General features: G+C 37.4%; 1 protein-coding gene across 4 annotated transcripts in view; it reads left to right on the plus strand.

Moving 5' to 3' along the window:
• Positions 1-21,539, plus strand: part of ARHGAP18 (Rho GTPase activating protein 18) — a 136,808-nt gene that overhangs the window by 108,786 nt on the left and 6,483 nt on the right. For all 4 annotated transcript variants that reach the window (XM_037842957.1, XM_037842959.1, XM_037842958.1 and 1 more), the window contains 4 exons: positions 98-180; positions 4,575-4,781; positions 6,296-6,436; positions 20,860-20,984. In XM_037842957.1, the coding sequence (XP_037698885.1) occupies positions 98-180; positions 4,575-4,781; positions 6,296-6,436; positions 20,860-20,984 (556 nt within the window). The remainder of the gene's footprint in view (positions 1-97; positions 181-4,574; positions 4,782-6,295; positions 6,437-20,859; positions 20,985-21,539) is intronic.

The raw sequence follows: 21,539 nt of genomic DNA on the forward strand, positions 1-21,539 counted from the left end.
ATGCCAAATAACTCTTTTTGCTTAAAAATTGAAAAAAGAAAGGAAAGAAAAATTTTCTGTAAAGAAAAGAACTCAGGCTTATTTAATCTGTTTACAGATCTTCCAACCAAGAAGCAACAACTCCAAGCATTGAATCTTCTTGTCATCCTCCTACCTGATGCAAACAGGGACACGCTGAAGGTCAGCTGAGTTCATTTATATTCAATATCTCTTAGAACTAAGCAGTGTAATTTTGCATTGTATGTGGCCAAACAATACTGTTTATCTTGGAAATATTAATAACACAGGCTGTAAAAAAAAGGGCCTATTTTTAAAGACAGATGGTGAAAGAAAAATCTTTAAATTCTTTAATTTATTGGGTTGGTTATGTTATTAACATTATTAGGGTTGTGTTTCTTTTTTTTTTTTTTTAAATGTTTTCACTAGAACGTTTCTTAAATGAAAACAAATGATTGAGGTTCACTGGGTCAATAGAATCATGGGAAATTTTGGCTTTTTCTTTTTTTTTTTTTATTTCTCTGCAATTTCCAAATATTTATGTAATGAGCATGTATTGGTAGAGTGAAAAAAATAAATATATATATATAGAAAATCCCAAGGCTTGTCAATTATGACTCACTGTTGCTTTCAACTAAGATGTTAAAATTGTTTGCAGGTCCAAGTGGTAGAGTTGTAAATGAGGCATAAAGATTTTGAAATGTTTGGTAGCCAAAAGATAGGCCAACTCAAACAAATTCTAGTTACATCTCTAGATGTCCATCCTGAGTTTCTGACTTATATAATCATTTCAATGTGATTTGGTGTAATATTTATATCATTTAAACTGTTTTTTAGAAGTGTTGTCAGAGGCTTTTATAATAACTAGTGGAATGTTTCACATTGATTTATTTTCCTTAAGGGCAAGAGTTTGTGGAGTAGTTGTAAAAGTTTTGAATCAAACTTTCATAAAATAAAAAGGAAAAAAAAAACCTCTTTTAATTTAGAAAAAGTATTTACCTTAAGCTTTGTCATTACCTTAAAAAATTTATTTATACAGGTGAGGGTGGGACCCTTGCTCTTTACCTTCTATATTCCTCACTATTTAAAATAAAATTATGTCTGCAAATGAAAGCAAGAGCATCAGTTGATAAGTCTTGGAAAAGTTTTCCTGTTACTCATTAAAACTCTTTGTTCTATAACTATATAAGTGATATTTCTTTAATGGCTATGGAGTGAATGTTAATAGTCACCTTTCCTGGATGAAACAGCCCATGAGGGTCACTGGAATAAAAACACTACATCCGCTACTGAAGAACTTCCAAAGAGTTATTCTCTTTACTAACTCAGAAAGAATTGTTTGCTTCACTGATTGTCAAATGAGTAACTGACAAGGCAACTTGAGGCTTTGTTTTGATTTGAACTGGAGACAGGGTCTCTGGTGTGGGGGTGTGGGTGTGTGGGTCGTGGCCTAAGCAGGGCCACCTACCCAGGATCAAAGGGGGGACTGATTCATAGCCTGTCCTCTGCTTGCTAGCAGAGCCCTTGACAAAGTCTGTCATCTACCCAGAAAGTGGGAGGAGCATCTTTTTCTTATTTACATAAAGGTGCTTGCCTGGGTGACGGTCCTGGGAATGACCACACATAAGGTGGGAATTGAAAATCTCATGACTTATTTTAAAATATGCCTAATACTCAAATGAGCTCAAATAGCTATGGGAGGAAACATTTGTTTCAATATGGTTACCATTGACAAGACTGGTCTAGAACTCTTCTTTGGACATTGCCTTCAAAGTCTCTATAAAAACATAGTTTACAATTTTTAGGGTAGTTTTCATTTTCGCATATAAGGTGATTGGGAACAAAATTTTATAACTAAGATGACAAATGCTTCTTTTTTTGGACCAAAACCTGGGTGTCTTAGTTTGCCAGGTTGCTATGACAAATACCACATATTGGGTTGGCATAAACAGTGGTTTGGGAGGCGAGAAGACTAAGTTGAAAATCAAGATATCAGCAAGGTTTGCTTTCTCCTGGAGTCTGTAGCATTCTGCGGTTGGTTGTCAACAATCCCTGGGGTTCCCTGGCTTCTACCTTTGCCTCCTGTCACATGAAATGTCCTTTCCTTCTCTGCTTTTCCAGTTTCTGCTGACTTCCAGCTTCTTCCTATATGGCCTTCTCCAACTTCTACCTTCTGGTTTCTTCTCTTGATAAGGCCTCCGGTAATAATAGATTAAAACCCATCCTCATTCATTTGGGCCACACTTTATATAAAAATAACATCTTCAGGTGGTCCTGTTTACAATGGGTTCACACCCATGGGGATGAGGATTAAGAACATGTCTACATTGGGGTACCTCGTTCAACCTACCACATTGGGAGATGGAAAAAATATTTTTCCTAATTTAGTTTAGTTTTAATGGTTTAATTAAACAGTTCTGATGAAGGTTTCAAGCACAAAGTCCAACAGTAGAATCACTGAAATAAGTATGCTGTATGTGCAAGAGAATTGAGTTCTGCAAGGAGTAGACTCTCCATTGCAGTATATTTTCAGGAAGCCTAACCCAAGTTTCTTCCTCATATCCTGTGCTAGCCCATTCCTCCAGTTGTTGTTTGGAGGGGTGACTTGTGTAGAATATTTCTACAGTGCACCTAAGGGTGATGAGCTTCCCTGTGACACCCCATATCCTGGAGGAAGCATAAAGTAAGCAAGCTGCTTAAGCAGAATCTTTTTACCTTGGATCGTTGAGCATTTGGACTAATGACAGTAACTCCCTTTGACTTGTGGGAATAGTGAAGACTGATTTTAAGATATCAACAGAGCATCCTTGTTAATATCATTATCGATACCTGTTTCCCCTTCTGTTCGTTTTAGGAAGGTCTTCATATACATTGTCTCATTTAATCCTCCCAGGCTATGTGGTTAATATTCCCATTTTGCAAATGAGAAAGCTTTAAAGAGCCGAGATGGAAAAAGATTTACCCCAAGATCAGACATAGCTCATAAGTAATAGACAGTGCTGTGACTTAGAGCTAGGTTTTCAAAGAGTGGGACCAGTGATACTTCTACAACCTCAGACTAGTGATAAAGTAAATACTTAAAAAAAGTGGGGTCATTCTTACTGTTCAGGTGAAGAAAAAAATGCTGCAGTTTGTTTAGCAAGGCTAGGTTTGCATCTTATTATTTATTTCATATCTATACACACACACTCTAGTATTCTGATGACAATATTTGAATCACCTTATTGCATGTGTATACCACAATTAAAATGGTTTATTATCTAATCTCTGTAATTTATGCCCCTAAAGAAAGAGAGTAATTGGTCCTTGAACAAGTATTCTGGTCTCTATGGAACAAAACTAAATATTTTTCCAAACCTTACCAATTAATCCTTTGTCCTTATTTGAGAACGTGTTGTTTCTATATAACCATATACTTAGATTACAATTTAATTTTCTAAGCACTGTCCCAGAAATTAGATACATAAATCTCATTGCTAGATATTAAAGCTATACTTTCAGTTTGTTTAAAGTTTTTGAGGTGTGGAGAGCAGCTACAGTCGATTCAAGGTCAACCTGTTAGCACTTAGAAGGAATTTTTTTCCTGCAATCCTGTGAGAAATAGATACCTTTTTTTTCCCCTTTTACCATATTGTTATAATTTATTTGGCCTTTTGAAGGTAGGAATTTGGGGCTAAAGATGGAAAATAGGACTCTTTTCATACTTAAGAGTTCAGAAACAAAAGCCAGATAGGCCTGTAATTAAATTCCTTTTCTAATCTTTATTAGCTGCATGTCTGTCAGTAAATTACTTGAATTCTCACAGACATTGTTTTCCCATCTGTAAAATGGGGATAATCACTACATCTGTCTCACTGGGGTAGATGAAGAACTAAGTGAGATGCTTGTTATCAGATGCTTTCTACAGTGACAGGCCCATAGAGAACATTGCATGCTTGTGCATTATTATTTGGACCAAAATTAGTTAAGATGCCAGAGGATCTAATCCACCTGTGGATGTAATCAGCTGTGGCTCCTGGGGTGGGGCTCAGAGGACTCCTGGGAGTTGGTAATAAAGGTGGGGAGTTGGTGGCCTCGAGCTGGGCATCATCTGGCTTACTCTGGTGAAAAGTCCCTTCTCGTTCATTCGTTTCTTTTTCACCTCTCTTCTCCTAGGTTTCTCTTCCCCTTTTTCTTTCTCTCCATTGCCATCTTCATTCTTTTCCAGTTTCATGTCAGCCAACTGTTGATTGCCTAAAAGTAAATGAGCCTAAGGATGAAAGTGCAGCACTTTATGAAACCAGTGAATATTTGTGTGATATTTTACAAGGCCTTTTGGTGCTCCATGGCCCCAGTGGGGCATGAGTCTGAGGTTGGTGACCTCTTTCTCCTCCCTGCCACCCAGCTTGGACCTGCACTGTCTCAGGTGCAAAACCCAAGTGCAGAAGCTGTGATGACAAGGCCCATTGGATGTGGCTAATTGACCACAGTTATGCACAACTTCATTTTAAAATTAAAGGAAACTCCTGTGTACTACAGTGCTTTAATCTCTCATCTTCATGTACAGCACAACTCTCAAAGAGTCACTTCTGTTCCAGGCTCTGCTTGAATTTCTCCAGAGAGTAATTGACAATAAAGAGAAAAATAAAATGACAGTCATGAATGTAGCAATGGTGATGGCCCCAAATCTCTTTATGTGTCAAGCATTGGGTTTGAAGTCCAGCGAACAGCGAGAATTTGCCATGGCAGCTGGGACAGCTAATATCATGCACTTATTGATGAAGTATCAAAAACTTCTGTGGACAGTAAGTATATATATTTTTAAACTCTGTGAATGATCATATAATTTCTTAACATAATTGTTGATAGCAACTTTAAATGTAATTTTGTAAAATTTTGATATGGTATCAAAAGTGTAGTGTGCTTTTTTTTTTTCTTTAATGGATTAAAAAGGAACATTGCATTTTGGTTACTAGCTTTATAAAATTATGTTTAAAATTTGTGAGTACAGAAAATATTAATGGCAGTTTATTCATGTGTATAAAGAGGCTCTGTGAATTGCTATGTTAAAATAATGGCATTATGTCAAACAAACATGGCTTGTAAAAATTACTTCTTATTTACTTCTGCCCATTTTCCCTTCTCTCAATGTTTAGGTTTGTCATCTTTTTAAAAGCTCATTATATCTTGGAATAAGATCATTTGCAGTTATTTTTCATAGACTCTTTATTTAAAGGGATATATGCATTTTGCGCTGATTGCTGAGAATTTCTTGAAAATGATTTTTCCATTTTAGCCTTATTTTGAGCTCAACTTTTGACAGATAATCAGGGATTTGATTCATTGTGGCAGATAAGAGGCTTGGTTGATTAAGGTCTAATTTTCCAGTGAAATTTATAGTTTTTGAGAGCAGCATTTTATAGGCATTTAGAAAAATGAACTAAAGAAACTCTAAGTAAAATTATAATATTTAAGGTTGCACTCTCTTATTTAGGAACCTCCAAATATTAATTTGTTGAAAAGACAGATTGATGCTATCTAGATTCCAGAGTTTTTTTTATTTAATTCTTTTTTTTTTTTTCATTTTTTATTGTGAAGTATTTATACATAAAGTAATAACTTTCCAAGTGCAAGGGAATGGATAGGAGTGATGATTGTTTGTTAGTAGGATTATAAGTACTGAATTCATTTTTGTATTCTCTATAAAAAGGTAACTGATCTAGGGGAATGCAAATTTTTTTAAAGATTAATGCACGTTTATTAGATCTGAATTTTAAAATGCCAGTGTAAAATACTAAATTCCAGTAGCTTTTAACATATTGTATTTTGGCTAATGTGATTTCTGAGGATAACTATACCCTGGATTCTTGCTATTACACATCACGCTTGTTTATTGGTGAGTTTTGGCTTCTCTTCTGTCAATAGAGGCTGGCTGGTTATTCGAATGGGACCATATGTTGGTGAGAGGGGCTACAGATAGGTAGCTCTAAAGGGAAGACCCTCTACTACCAGTCACCTCAGGCAGTCTCCAATCTTGGCGTATGTGGTACGGAAAATGGCCACCCTTTCCTCGGACTTCACGGGTTCTCTGTTGAAACAGTGGATGCAAATTGCATCATGGGGAAGCTTTGTACACATGATAGATGAATAATGGGATACATATTCTTTTTATAGATTTAACTAATAGTGGATTTAAAATGGCATAGTCGTAAAAGAGGGACAAAGCCTTTACTCTTAAAACTTAAAAAAATAAAAGTAATTATTTCTACGATTCTGCCATTTCTTTTTCCTCACTAAACGTCATTTCATTTCTTCTTAGATTCCCAAGTTTATTGTCAATCAAGTGAGGAAGCAAAACACGGAAAATCATAGAAAAGATAAAAAAGCCATGAAGAAACTGCTGAAGAAAATGGCTTATGACCGAGAAAAATATGAAAAGCAAGAAAAGAATTCAAATGATGTAAGAAAAACTTGAATATACATTTCTTTTGCAGATTGTTTTTACATGCCATAAAAAATAAATTGTATGTTTTCTACTACAACTTGCAATATACTTCCCAGGCCCTGGCACTTCTAGTGAGTTAAAGGCATGATAGCATGATAGTCTCAGCACTACTTACTGATTGCTGTGGCTAGTTGGTCTGGTTTTGGTAACTCAACATGGGAGCTGTTAAGGGGAAGCGAAGGGAGGTAAGGAGACAAGAATATCTGAATACAGACAAACACACACATGCACATGCACACACGCACATCTGTATAAAGGGCTCCTGTGGAGTCATCAGTTGCCTGCTCAGGTGTAACATAATTGGTAAAAAATGCCCTGGATGAGTTACTGATCTATTTCAATTTTCTCCTCTATAAAATGGGGAAAATTACTAACACAGACAAATTGGCTAACGTTTGTGTTGTGCCTAGGAGAACTCCTGGGCTTCAATATACACCTTACGGTTCTTCTTTTGGCCAGAAGAATTTGGTGAGTTATTTACGTTGGAAAGAAGAAAACTAAAATGTTTCAAAAAAGAAATATCAAAATATCAACATTTGCAAACAGTTGTAAAAAGCATATTAAACAGTTGGGTTTAAAATAATAAAATATCGAGGACACATTTATTGAGTTCTTGCCAAAGCTCTAACTTTAGATACTGAAATGAAAGGGTTTCTATTGTTCTTTTTAGTGACTGCACAACACCCCCCATCACCAGCATTGAGGTTGTTCAGTTACGTGCTGACATCTTGTGGAAAAATCTGGAAATGCAATTATCTGCTTTTGTCTGAAATTATGCTTTGACTTGCTTAGAGATCCATCAATTATAAAAAAAAAATTCTCCTACATTTATGTACAACTCTTTCCCTTACAAACACTTTCTTGGCATTATTTGACTCAATTTTAAGTATATTTTTAAAAAGTATAAAATTTAGTAAAGGGAAATGGTAGCTATTATTGACCCTTTTTCAGAAAAAGCTTGATACTATCATATTAGAAAGGATTTTTGAGATAACATTTTTGTTTAGCCTTATGGTATTCTAATGCCTTTAAAATCATTGTAAATATATGAGTGTCTTCTTTTTGTAGGCCTGCTTATTCGTATTAACTTAGGAGACTTATAGCCTTGCCTTTTTTAATAATGCAGTTATAACATGGTACTCTTAAGCACAGTGTCTACTTAAGGAAACAAAGCTCATGGGGTACATTTTTTTTTCTCAGTAATAATCCACAAATGTTTATTGAATGCCTAATGGGCAGAAACAAGATCAGGGATGCTACTATTTGCAATCTTTTGACATACCTTCTGATCTTATGTATGAATACTGAGACTATTTCATCTTTTTCATATTGATGAAAATTAGTATTATTACTATACTACTCTTTAGATTCTTCAAGTCTGTTTTTTTTAAATTAAATTCAGTTTTATTGAAATATATTCACATACCGTACAATCATCTATGGTGTACAATCAACTGTTCACAGTACCATCATATAGTTACGCATTCATCACCCCAATCTATTTTTGAACATTTTCCTTACACCAGAAAGAATAAGAATAAAAAATGAAAGTAAAAAAGAACACATGGTGTACCTTTTAAATAATAAGTCCTCAACCAAAAATTAGAAGGCTACTCTTTTCGGAGACGTAATATTAAATACTTTTGTTATTATAGGAAAATAACATTACCTTGGGTTTCTTTTATTTGCACCAGCTGGTCTGAGAATGACATCTACATTATTTTAAAGCTGTACTGTCATTTTAAGGGCTTGGGGGTCTAAACTTGGATTTAAATACCGATTCCATTGTTTATTGGCTGTTTTCTAATCTCTCCGAGTTTTGGTTTGCTTTTCTGGGAAATTCAGTTGCTCATTTAACAAGGTGCGTGCTGTTAACATGCCTCCTCGGTGCTAGGGAGCTCAGAGGTGCGAGAGGTATGTGTGGAAGCCAGACCAGTGTCCACAGGGCACAAAGGAGGAAGTGGTTGCCCTGGGTATCAGAGACCTTCACAGGGAGCTGAGATGTGGGAAAACAAATCGGTGTCATTCGAGCAGTGCCCGGCCAGCAGAGGTGGTTTCCTGGCTGAGCAGCTGCAGGCAATCAGGGCCCGCATGGAAGTTTTTTGGCCTGTACGTTTAGTTTAAAATTTTTAATCAGTTGCTAGAATTTTAAAACTAGAAGCTTTAATGTAAAAGTCTGGGTTTTCATCTTCATTTGACAAATTGTACGTCGGGTCTTCCCCATCCCCTGGCACTAAGAGGCCTGCTCTCCTGGCTGGATGTCCATGCCTTTGGATGGACACTCCAGGGCCTTCGACTTTGCTGCAAGTCCCCATCCCCTTGGTCCTTTGTTGCTTTCTGTTTCCTGACTCTGTCCCCATGTCACTTGAATACACAGCTCTTGCCCTAAGGCAAGACACGACCAGGGATGTTTTACTCATTCGTTCGACAACTATTTGATGTGTGCCAGGGACTGTTCTAAGCACTTGAGATACATTTTTGACCCAAATGGCCAAAGATCGTTGCCCTTGTGAAGCTTAATTTCTAAAATTAAAAATAGATTCAAGCAAAACCAGGAGCCTCTAGGTTTCAAGAGGCCTCTGATGGGCCCCTCTGTGTTCTCCAGGCTTCTGCCCGAGCCCCGCAACCCCACCCCCCCACCCCCCACCCCCGCCTCCAGCCAGGATGCGTCTTTTTAACCAGTCACCTTGCAGCCCTCCAAAAAGTCATGAACCAAATGGAAACAATAAAACCTTTTGTGGCAAAAAAATAAAGTAAATATAATAAGTAAATTACATAGTATGTTAGAATGTGATAAGTCCTCTAGAAATGATTTAAAAAGTAAAGCAAGAAAAGAGAAATTGAGAGAGGCAGCCCCTTGCAATATTACATCGGGTGATATGAGTATTATCCATTTGAGAAAAGATAAGCAAGAAGGTAGGGAGTTGAGGAGAACATTCTGGACACAGGCAATAGTTCTGCAAAAGCCATAAGGCAAGAACTTGTTTAGGGTATTTGGGGACTGTCCAGGAGAGAGTGTGGCTGGAGTGGAGTGGGTGGGTGGGTGATGGGTGGTGGTGGTATGAAGTGAGGTCAGAGGGACAGTGGGGCCAGATGACGTGGAGCCTTGTAGCCACCATCAGGAATTTGTATTTACTCTGTCCCTAGTGGGATCATTCAGGGTTTTGAGCCAAGGAGTGCCTATCTGAGCTTTGTTTTAAACCGATCTCTCAGGCTGTGGTATTGAGAATAGACTCTAGGGAACCAGGGGTAGAAAGGGGGGGACCATAGAGGACTCTTGTGGTAATGCAGGTGAAAGGCGGTGCAGGCTCGTGCCAGGGAGCGAGCATTGGAGAAGTGGCCAAATGCTGAATATTTTTTTGAAGTTAGAGCCATTGGGATTTCTTGATGGCAGTGGACGTGAGTGGTAAGAGAAAGTGAGAAGTCAAGGGTGTCTCCAAGGTTTTCAGCCTGAGAAATTGGGAGGATGAAGTTGACACTAAGCTAGGGAAGATCACGGTTTCAATTTGGGTCTGGGTGAGTATGGGATGTTTATTGGATATTCAAGTGGGAAAGGTTGAAGGTGTTTGGAGGGAAAATCAGTTCCTGCCAACTGGCTGGTGCAGTGCCTGGAGGAAAGTCAGGGGCTGGAGCTTAAGGAGGAGAAAACTTTCTATCTTGTATATCACAGGGAATTGCAGAAAGATTGTGACCCCAGGAGGTACATGATTATATTTGCCTTTTAGAACAGTCACTCTGATGGCAGGGTGAAAAATAGATTGGAGGAGTGTAACATAGAAGGTTAAGTAGGAGACTGCAGCTAATTTCATATATCGTTAATGGGAGTATAAATTGCTGCAATCTCTTTGGAGAGCTGTGGGCATGTGGCAGAGGCCTGCAAACCATGCTTCTCATTGAACTCAGACATTTCTTCAGAGGGAATAAGATGAGCATGCAAGTATTTATGCTTAAGTTCCTGGCCATTTTTTTTTTTTTTAAGCTGGCCAAAATTAGAAATGATCTAAAAGGATGGAGGTCAGTTACATATGTGACGGCATATCCATTGAAGAAAGTAACATGAAAATGTACACCTGTATATATTGATATCAAATGATATTCATAATATTCTACTGTGTGGAAAAAAATACAAATCAGTGAAGAGTATACTCCTGTATTTTTAAGGAGTTATATTAACTATCATTTATAGAATGCCTGCCAGAGGTCAAGAATGATGCTAAAGATTTTGCCAATATTTTCCCATTCAATATTTATAATAGTCTAATTAGAGTGTATTATTATCTCATTGTTTACGAATAAGAAAAGTGAGGATCAGCAATCTTAAGTAACTTACTTAAGTTTATCTAGATAGAAAGTGGTAGAGCTGGAATTGGAAACCAAATCTATATGACTTTAAATCCAGGTCCCAACCATTATCCTCTATTTCCCCATAATTCACAGAAAAACTCTTAGAGGGAAACATACTAAAATACTGGGCTTGTGTTTATGGGTGGTAACCCACTGGAGATGTATTACTGCTGTTATAAAATGTGTTTAATATATAGCTTTTAAAACAGTCCAGGGCCCAGCCAAGACCGAGCAGTGGGGGTGGAAAGGAAGTTTTGCATATGAGACAGAAAGACCCACAAGACTTGGAAACAGATTAGATGGATGACAGAGAAGAAAGAATCTAGATGCAGCATATTGCCTTGGTTGCTTTATCATCAGATAAAGCATCAAGAAAAAGGAATAGCTTGAAAGAAATGATGTGGGAACGAGTTGTTGCCATTTTAGGTTGACATGTCAATGTGAAAGTTGGCCTCAAGCTCAGGGAGCTACCAGGGCTGAAGGAGTGCAGTTGGGATTGGCATAGATTTTGTGGTTGAAGCCAAGGAGTAGTTCATTACACAAAATGGGTATATGGAGTAAGAAAATAAAAAGAGAAAGACAGATATTTGGGGGCATTAATATTTAAATAGTAGATCACGGAAGAAGGTTAGTAAAAGAGGCCAAGAAATAATAGAAAATAAGAGAAGTTGAAGAATGCAGTTCCAGGGAGAAAACTTTTCTATAAAAAAGAGCTTTGTTAGTACTGCCAGTTGTTACAGAGTGTTTGAGTAAGGCTAACATTGAGTAAGGTCCACTGGATTTCTTATTTGAGGTCAGTTATAACCTTCTCCAAAGCATTTTTGGTGACTTGATGGAAGAAGGCAGATTGCCAAGGATTGAAGAGTGAAAGACAGAGACTGCAGATCATGAAAATTCATCAGTGTAACATTTTTTAAAGCACTTTGTATGCTAGTAATGCTAACTATATAACTGGACGTTCGTATCATGAAGACGTGCTTGACTAGGTAAATTAATAGTTTGAACCAGGTTGTAAGGGACACAATCTACTTAATAAGACAAATGTTTTCAATGATTACAGCATGTTAATTGTTTAGTACAAATATGGATGTTCTTAAATACTAATGAGCCATCTCTGTTAATTACAGCAGGAGGAGCAGGTGGTGAAAAATAACAAAATTGTAGACCACTAAAATGACCACTTTCTGATAGCCTTTAATTTGTAATTGTGTTGAGTACAGTAAACACACACACACTCCCACCCCACATATACCAGAATTCATGTGGCTTAGGGGTATAGACCTCGCTCTGCCATTAATGAGTGTGAAAAGTCATTTTATCTCTCTGGGCCTCAGTTTCCCTTGTAGGATGAAGAGGTAACATGAGAGTAATGGTGCTGAACCAGATAATGCAACAGAAGCATCTTTAGTAGTACTATTATTTTTTTGTTAAAGTACATTTCTGGGCCAGGCAGGAATCTACTAAATCAGAATCTCCTAGGACAAGACCTGGGCATGTATGTGTATCTTGTAAAAGCTGTAAAGATGATTTTTAAATTTTCCTTTTTGGTATGTATGTTTGTATATTTAATTTTATTATGGAAATTGTCTAACACACAAAAATAGAGATAGTAGTATATGAACCCCCATCAACCCATCACCAGTAAATGAACTCATATTCTGATCTCATTTCATTTGGTACCTCCCACCCACTTTTTTTACTTGTAGTATTTTTAAGGAAATTGTGGACCTCCCATCATTTCACCCATGATTACCTCAGGTTGCATCTCTACCTAGCAGTGGCCTTGATGAACATCTGGTTATGAATTGATGACTTGTCCAGCTTCAAGGTCAATTGTGGATTTAGATTTGTTTGATTTTGCTTCTGTCCCTCAAGCTCATCTCTCAAAGTAAAGGGAAGCTGTACATTTAAGAGAGAATATGGACACAGAACAGGACTCAGTGAAATTCTCTGAAATGTGCCAAGCTGCTCCCTACAACTGATCTCCTTGGAGAAGGGAACAAAAGTTCTCTCTTGTATGGTTAACTTGGGATGATCTAGTGTCACACCCTTAATTTACAGATGAGGGACTTGAGTTTCAGAGAACTCATTCAAGTGTCAAACATCTATAGGTTCCATTCTTGGGACACAGAAAAGAAATCCGTTGCTGCCACCAGAATAATTCTGGAGCTTGGCAGCAATGCTGTGTAGACCTGGGCTTGTTTGTGGCTGGGGTTGCATGCTTTAGTCACTAATCTATTTAGAGTCCTCCTCTGGTTTCATTTAACAGCTCTGATCCCAGAGCATCGTTACAGATATTGTTTCAAGCATCTGCTTTAATTCTGGAAGCAGTGTCCAGATTTACTTGGGAACCCCGTGTGGAAAATCAAATTACAGTATCAAGCACAAAATCTGATTTCTTTTAAAGACAGTCTCTGATTTTTTTCTTTATAAAAGAATATGATAGTAAAAGAGAAAATGATCAGAACTTATTTCATTGTGTATCAAGTCCTTATTCCCTATGGACATTATTTCAGGCCCTTCTTTACAATTGTCTGAATAAGCAAGTTAGATAAAAGTTTAAGGCATATGTGTAACAAAGGATTGATTATGATCAGAACATAGATGGTTCAAGATAGAGAATTCCTATCTTGATGATGAATATACCATTTTAGTTTAAGATACCTTGCTAAAATGTCCTCGTTTAATTTGCTAAAATACATGTTTTATCTGGCCTTCTTTTGAGAAAGCTCTATTTCCAATTTGGCCTTTTTAAGATAAAAGGTTTTTCTGTAGTATTAAAGATGACAATTTTACATTTAAACTAGTTTTTAACAAAAAAACAAGTGGAAGCAATTAGTGCACATCTTCCAAAAGTCTGACAAGGACTTAAATTTCTGATCTCTAGAATGCAAAATTCTGAGCAAGGCAGTGTTTATCTATACCTTATGAAAAAATACTAAAATCATTGTTTGTTTAGCTGAATACCAAGAAATAAAATCAGAGTTTTTAAAAAAAACTACATTAGTTCAATATGCAAGACATGCAAAGTCCATATGAGAACATGCGTTCTATTATAATGGTCTTCGTATGGATAGAAAATTAACTGTAAGATATTTAAGTTGTAAAATCCTTTGTGACTAAACTCTAGTCGTTTGTTAGTCAAATACTGTCTTTCTCCAGTGCTGCTGTATGTACTTAACATAACTTCAGTTCACAAGCATCCCAAAAATTGAGAGAAAAAAAAAAGTGGGCAATAGATTCACAACTGTTAGACAAGAAAACATGAAATAGGAAGGTTACAAGGATTATACTGTGCCCAGATTCAGCTATTACGATAGCCCAATTTAAGAACAGACAGTTTGGCCTAATGATCAGACATGTATCTTTTCAAAGCTTGGCAGCTCAATATAATTGGTATACTAATAGCTTTAATATTTGATGCACCAGTATTTTGGAGTTTAATAGTAGTCGTCATACGTCATTTAAAACAAGAGCATTGGCATCATTTACAGTTTATCATCTTTATGTAAATATCATTTGGTCACCCTTGTCAAGCTAACCAGCAAAAACTTTCCCGAACAACTTTTAAAATTCTCCATCTTTAACAATTACATCTGCCGATTAAACTCCTTTCTTCTCCAAAGACAAAGGGCAAGTCTTAGTTTGCTGGGCTTCTACGACAATTATCACACAATGGGTTGGCTTAACAACTGAGATTTATTGGCTTGCATTTTGGAAGGCAAAATCAAGGCACTGGCAAGGCCTTGCTATCTCCCCGAAGTCTGTAATGTTCTGGCTCTGCTACTGTAATCCTTGGAGCTCCTTGGCTTGCACCTCTGCCTCTCATCAGATGGGCACCCCCACCCCCCACCCCCCTCTCTGTCTCTCCTGTGTCTGCTCTTCTGGTTTCCGTTGACTTCAGCTCCTGGCTCCTCTGGTTGCATCTGAATTTCCTCTCTTGATAACACCTCCAGTAATATGGGTTAAGGCCCACCCTCATTCAGTTTGGCCACAGCTGAATAGGATCTTGGAAGATTCTAGTCATAAAAGCATTCACACCTTAATTGGTAATACATCTTCAAAGGGTGCTATTTACAAAGGAGTTCACCTCCACAGGACTGTAGGATTAAGAGCCTTTCTTGTTGGGGTGCATAATTCAATCTACATACCATGGTAGATTCATAGTGTCAGACTCTCAAGCTTTATATTGGTGTGAGATTTTTGACGTATCGTCACAGAAATAAACAGATTGAGGATTGTACTGTCTTGCGAACTCACACACACACACACACACACACACATACCTGCTGGAGTACAGGTTCCCTAGTTGTCAGGGGATGTGGCCAGGCAACCTCCTGTTGAACACAGGAAGGTGCCATGTGGAAGTTGTTGGCCTAATGAGAGTCTTTTCAAAGACATCGATCTTCCATTTCGCATTTTATGTGAAATGAGTTATGAAATTTACAGCTTGGGGAGTGTTAAAGCTGAGTCAGAGCTGCCCTAGTCTCATCCCCTGCTTGATGATGATGATGAGTCAGCCGTAAGGAACATGTGGGAAAGTACTCATGTCACTCCCCACATGTTGGCAGAAACCAGCTCCTGCACTCCATAAAGTGGCAGCTCTTTGACATTTCATATCCACAGGAGAACCTACGGAAGCTAGTACTGAGGACTTTTTTTCCAAACCCTATCTATCAGCAAGACTCTGGATTCATGGGCCAGATGTGTTCTGTGGTACGACCACCACACGGAATTCAGTGTTGCACTTTATAATACGGAAGCATGTTCTCCACAGCTGTGATCCTTCAACTATTTAGAGGTCTTCACCTGTCCATGAGGGGGTCTTGTGGGGAAAGTGGCTGCATCTTCAAGCAGATACATGTTAATTTTGGGAACCCCAACTTTTCTCCTTGGCTCACTGTAGTAAGTGACTGAACTGTCTCTTAGCACTTTTCATTCCTTTCCTCCTAGCTGTCTTTCTCTCCCTGCCTTATCTCAGTAATAAAAGGAATAACATGTGGTAAGTAGAGGCAATTTGTCTTGTTTCTTTTAGACAGTGTTCTTAAGATTATATTTTGCCGTTAAGGGAATACACATTGGTATACCTTCTTTTATTCTAGAGAAATTTTACTATCGTTAGTGTGCCAATTTTAGTGAGGAATGTTGTGTGATGGATTTAGTCAATAACATTAATAGCTGGCTACGGATATGACTGTAGAATACCAAGTATACATGTCATATATTGGGACACCCCTTGTAAAGGAGGTTCAGAGGTTTGTAAAGTTCACTGGAATGACAAAATTCTTCTTGACCCTGGGGATCGTAGACGTTTGAGGTATTTGAACTGGGCCTTGACAAATGGGTAGCAGAGGAATATTTTAAAAGGGTAGTAGAACATACACAAAGCTAGGGAATTTTGAGTGGCCTTTATTTTTTAATCTAAACTGTAGAATGGGTCACAAGGATTAGTGGGGGTGGGTTGGGGGGTGGAGGATGACAGCGAGCAGGCTAAGGTTGCTGTATCCTGGAACCCTCTATGGTATTATATTTCTGAATCAGTTTGATTTTCTGATTCATTTACTGTGGACCCTCTCTATGTAAAAACTTCATATCATCTTACCTCATTTTAAATGTCAGCATTGATTTCTTTCTTTTTTGATATTCTAGGGTTGGGTAAGACATAATTATGGGAACAATTTTTGTCACTATTATTCACAAATAGAACCTCTGTGTAAGGATCATTGGCACTTTGACCTGGCCGGGATTTCCTAACCTTTAACATCAGCATAACGTATAAAAGGCTATCTGCAAACCCCAGCCTGCCACATAATAATAATAATAATAATAATAATAATAATAATAATAATAATAATAATAATAGAAACAGAAACCAAAATACCAATATTTTTTGCCTTTACTGAGTGGACAGGGTGGATTGGGGTTTTATTAACACAGACTCAATTCTTCCAAGGTTGATAGTTCAGTTCTTTTCCATCATTAAAGTTACCTATGCCACCTTATTGTTTTCTACCCCCTAGGAGGAAATAGAAAGGTGTGGCCAGGCCAACAGGTATGTGGCCACAGCAAGACATAAGTAGAGATTGAACCCAAGGAAGAGTTTCATGTAACATTGTCCCTCAGTTATAAGATTGACCACTGATTTAATAATTCCCTTGAAATAAATCGGTAACAACACTACCACATGAAATGCCCCATCTGCTGTAAGAAGCAGTTCATTTTCCACAATGTTGCTAATGGAAATGAAGCCTGCCTCAGAATCAAGGACAGAGGTAAATGAAAGACTGTGTGTGGTTATCTTATATCATAGGGAAAGGTCAAGGTTGGAGACTAAACTAAGGTATTGGGCCATACTACATGGCCCAGAAAGTAGAAGTTGAAAAATCAAGCCCAGTGTCCAGGCTGGAGAGGAGAGAGGAAGCAGGAAGTGGGGGGCTGGGCACAGGCTGGAAATCAGGTGTCCTTCAGAGACTGGGTTGAGCACCACACACCCAAGAAGGAAAAATAGACAGGATGCTATGAATGCATTTCCTTACCCAGCAGGATTGCAAGCATAAAGCCTGGGAAGGGTTTGTCTATCTCTATCCAGTTTTGAAATAAGAGCCCTCTGTGGCCCATCCCTCAGTGGTCAGGTGAGGGCTGAGGGTGGGGGTTGTGCTGATTTCTGGGGTTGGGGTCAAACCCTCTGGGGTATCCTCACAGATGTAACAGCTGTTTGCAGTCCATGGGGGAGAGAAGCCTTGGTCTTGCACAACTTGTGTAGTCTTCTGTACAGTCTTCTACAATGTAGAATCTTTTCTTTTTTTCCTTCACTCTAAATCTCAGATGTTACTAAGAAGCAATTTTAAATCTTCTTTTGGGGCATCTATATTTTTATACAGCTTGATTCTAAAGCTTTGAAAGAAATCAAATTAATGACATCTATGGTATATCTGTGTTGTATGTTTATAAAAAAAACCATTCAAAGGCATCTAAATTGCAAAGGAAGAAGAAAGACTGTCCCTATTTGCAGATGACATGATCCTATAAATAGAACTGTGAAAAATCCACAACAGATACTAGACCTAATAAATGAATTCAGCAAAGTGGCAGAGTAAGGATGAACACCCAAACATCAGTAGTGTTTCTATACACTAGTAAGGAACAATCTGAAGAGGAAATCAAGGGAAGAATTCCATTTATAATACCAAATAAAAGAATCAAATATCTAGGAAAAAATTTTTACCAAGGACGTAAAGGATTTATACATGGAAAACCAAAAAACATTGCTGAAAGAAATCAAAGAAGACTTAAATAAATGAAAGGACATGCCATGTTCATGGATTAGAAAACTTAATATTGTTAAGATATCAGTTCTACCCAAAGTGATCTACACATTTAACACATTCCCAATCAGAATTCCAACAGCCTTTATATGGAAGAGAAGGAAACCCAAGTGGCCAAAACCATCTTGAAAAAGAAGAAAACTTGTTACAAACCTACAGTAATCAAAACAATATGGTACTGACACAAGGACAGACATATATACGAATAGAATCAAATTGCGAGTTCAGGAATAAATCCTCACATCTATGGCCAATTGATTTTTGACAAGGGTGCCAGGTCCACCCAATGAGGGAAGAATAGTTTCTTCAACAAATGGTGCTTGGAAAACTGGCTATCCATATGCAAAAACATGAAGGTGGACCCCCACCTCACACCAGATACAAAAATTAACCCCAAATGGATCAAAGACCTAAATATAAAACCAAAACTATAAAACTCCTAGAAGAAGGCATAGGGAAGCATCATCAGTTCCTTGTGTTAGGCAATAGTGTCTAAGACTTTCCATCAAAGACACAAACGCCAACAACAAAAATAGGTAAGTGAAACTACATCAAAATTAAAAACTTTAGTGCATCAAAGGACTTCATCATGCAAGTAAGACAACTTAAAGAATGGGAGAAAATATTTGGAAACCACATAGCCACCCAATAAGCATTTAATATCCAGAATATATAAAGGAACCCTATAGTTCAACAACAAAAGAAAAACAACCCAATTTAAAAAGGGCAAAAGACTTGAATAGACATCTTTCCAAAGAGGATATACAAATGTCCAATAAGCATAGGAAAAGATGCTCAGTTTCATTAACCATTAGGGAAATGGAAAGCAAAACCACAATGAGATATCATTCATGAAACAGAAAATAACAAGTGCTGGTGAGGATGTGGAGAAATGAGAACACTTATTCATTGTTAGTGGGAATGTATGATGGTGTAGATACTGTGGAAAATAGTTGGGCAGTTCCTCAGGAAGTTAACTATGGAATTATCATGTGACCCAGCATTCCCACTTCTAGCTATATACCTAAAAGAATTGAAAATGGGGCTCAGCTATTTGCTCACTGATGTTCATAGTGGCATTATTCACAGTTGCCAAAATGTGGAAGCAACCCGAGTCTCCATCAGCAGATGAACAGATAAACAAAATGTGCTGTATACTTATAATGGAATATTATTCAGCCATAAAAAGGAATGAAGTGCTGACACTTGCAGCAACGTGGATTAACCTTGAAGACATCATGTTGACTGAAATAAGCTGACGCAAAAGGACGTGTATTTATGATCTCACTGATACGAAGTAATTAGAATAAGCATATTCATAGAGTCAGAAACTAGAATATAGGTTACCAGGGGCTGGGTGGAGGAAGGGAATAGAGAGTTAATGCTTAATTTGTACAGATTTTTCTGTTTGGGGTGATGGAAAAGTTTTGGTAATGGATGGTGGTGATGGTAGCACGACACTGTGAATGTGAATGTAATTAACACCTGAATTGTATATTTAGAAGTGGTTAAAATGGGACAATTTAGGTTGTATATGTGTACCGGAATAAAAATTTTAAAAACCATCAAACTGTACAACACAGTGAATCCTAATGTAAACTATGGGCTGTAGTTAATAGTATAATTTTAATAATATTGTATCATCAGTTGTAGCAAAGGTAACACACTAATTCAAAGGGTTGAAAATAGGGAAAAGTATGTACTTGTGTGTTGGGTTGTGATATATGGTAACTTTACTTTTGGTATGATTGTTCTGTAAACCTACAACCATTCTAGTAAAAAAAAATTGAACAATTCAAGATCATTTACATTAGAAAGACTTGATATTGTGGGCACAAAAATAATATTGTGTCTTATTTATCTACTAGGTAAGTAGATCTAGCACAGTCCCTATAGTTGCTTAGTAATTTGGGTGCATTAAACAAGGTGTTGCTTTTGTATTGGTAGTGTTTAAAGCTTTATCTTCAAACATAATTTGTTCATGCTGTTTGTTCAAAGGTCTAAGATCTGTTTGACATGTAGTCGTAAATAATATACTGATGTTTATTTTAGCAGAAACATCTAGGAATTCATTAAGTCTTACATTTTGAATGTGGTAGCTAACATTTGACATTACAAAACCACAAAATCTTTTCATTTCCTCCAAATACAAATAAAAGGCACTAACATACATGGGCATAGGGCTTAAAATTGGTCAAAAATGGAAGCTCATTAACCACGTGGGGAGCAGAAATAATTCAACTACATTAGGAAAATATGTTCTCTTTTCTTTGACTCTCAGGAAAAATTTTTTTTGGTAAAGTATTGTGAAAGTACAGGAAGATTTTTAAAAGGCATAAATTGCAATAGTCCATGAAGTCACTCCTTTCTGATTCAATTTCATAAATTGCTATATGAAGGAGCACCCTCTAGTAGAGAAGACTCAGAAATCAGCACTTAATTCGGCAGTAATGGTTATTGCTATCATTCTTTACATCTTTAAAAATAATTAAGCATCACTGCATGGGCATTATAAAGTTCCCCTATCACCGTTAGGAGGATATTTGAGGTTTGATGTCATTTAGCAAATTATATTATACAGTAGTTAAGGTTTTTATGTAGTGAAATAAAATGTGCAGTAGTTAAGCACTCTTGCCATATAATGCATTGTACCGAGTTTCGCATTCCAGCTGCTGCCAGCTTTGTTCCAGTGTCATTATTGCTTTGCAGGCTGACGTTCCTCAGGGAGTGATTCGAGTGCAAGCTCCCCATCTTTCGAAAGTTTCCATGGCAATACAGCTCACGGAAGAACTAAAAGCCAGTGATGTTCTTGCCAGGTTTCTCAGCCAAGAAAGGTAGAGACCTGTTTCTGTTTTAACTATTCCACATTATAACTCACTTTCTATATCTGTATATGTCTTCTGTCCCCGATCTCCCCCTTTTTTTTTTAACTCTGGGGTGGCAAGAACTGCTTAAAACATTTGTCTGCCCAGCCACAAACAAGAGCAGGCTTAACACTTAGGCTTTTGGCGTGAGTGTAGCCCATTTGATGTAGTTTGTTTCCAAAATTGAGCCTGTTTCAAGTAGGATTGAATTTGAGGATTCCTTCCCTCTGCTGGCGGTGGGCTTGGCACATGAGACCATTCAGTGTTCTTTCCAGAATATGTTGATTGGAGATTAATTACTGTTGGGAAATTGTTAGGAAATTGCTAATTAGGAGACAATGGGATTAAAACAAACAAACAAAAAAATGCAACTTTTTAAAAATTAAAGATAATGATGAATAAAAAGTAAAACACAAATTTAAACAGCAAAATCTAGTGGAAGGCCTAAAGGACTGATAAATGACAGCCCATTCCTGGAGCTTTGGAGGCCAAGGGCAGAACACAACATCCTCATTAGAGTTGACT

Source organism: Choloepus didactylus, chromosome 7 (genome assembly GCF_015220235.1).
Source record: "Choloepus didactylus isolate mChoDid1 chromosome 7, mChoDid1.pri, whole genome shotgun sequence".
In the NCBI taxonomy this organism is placed as follows: Eukaryota; Metazoa; Chordata; class Mammalia; order Pilosa; family Megalonychidae; genus Choloepus; species Choloepus didactylus.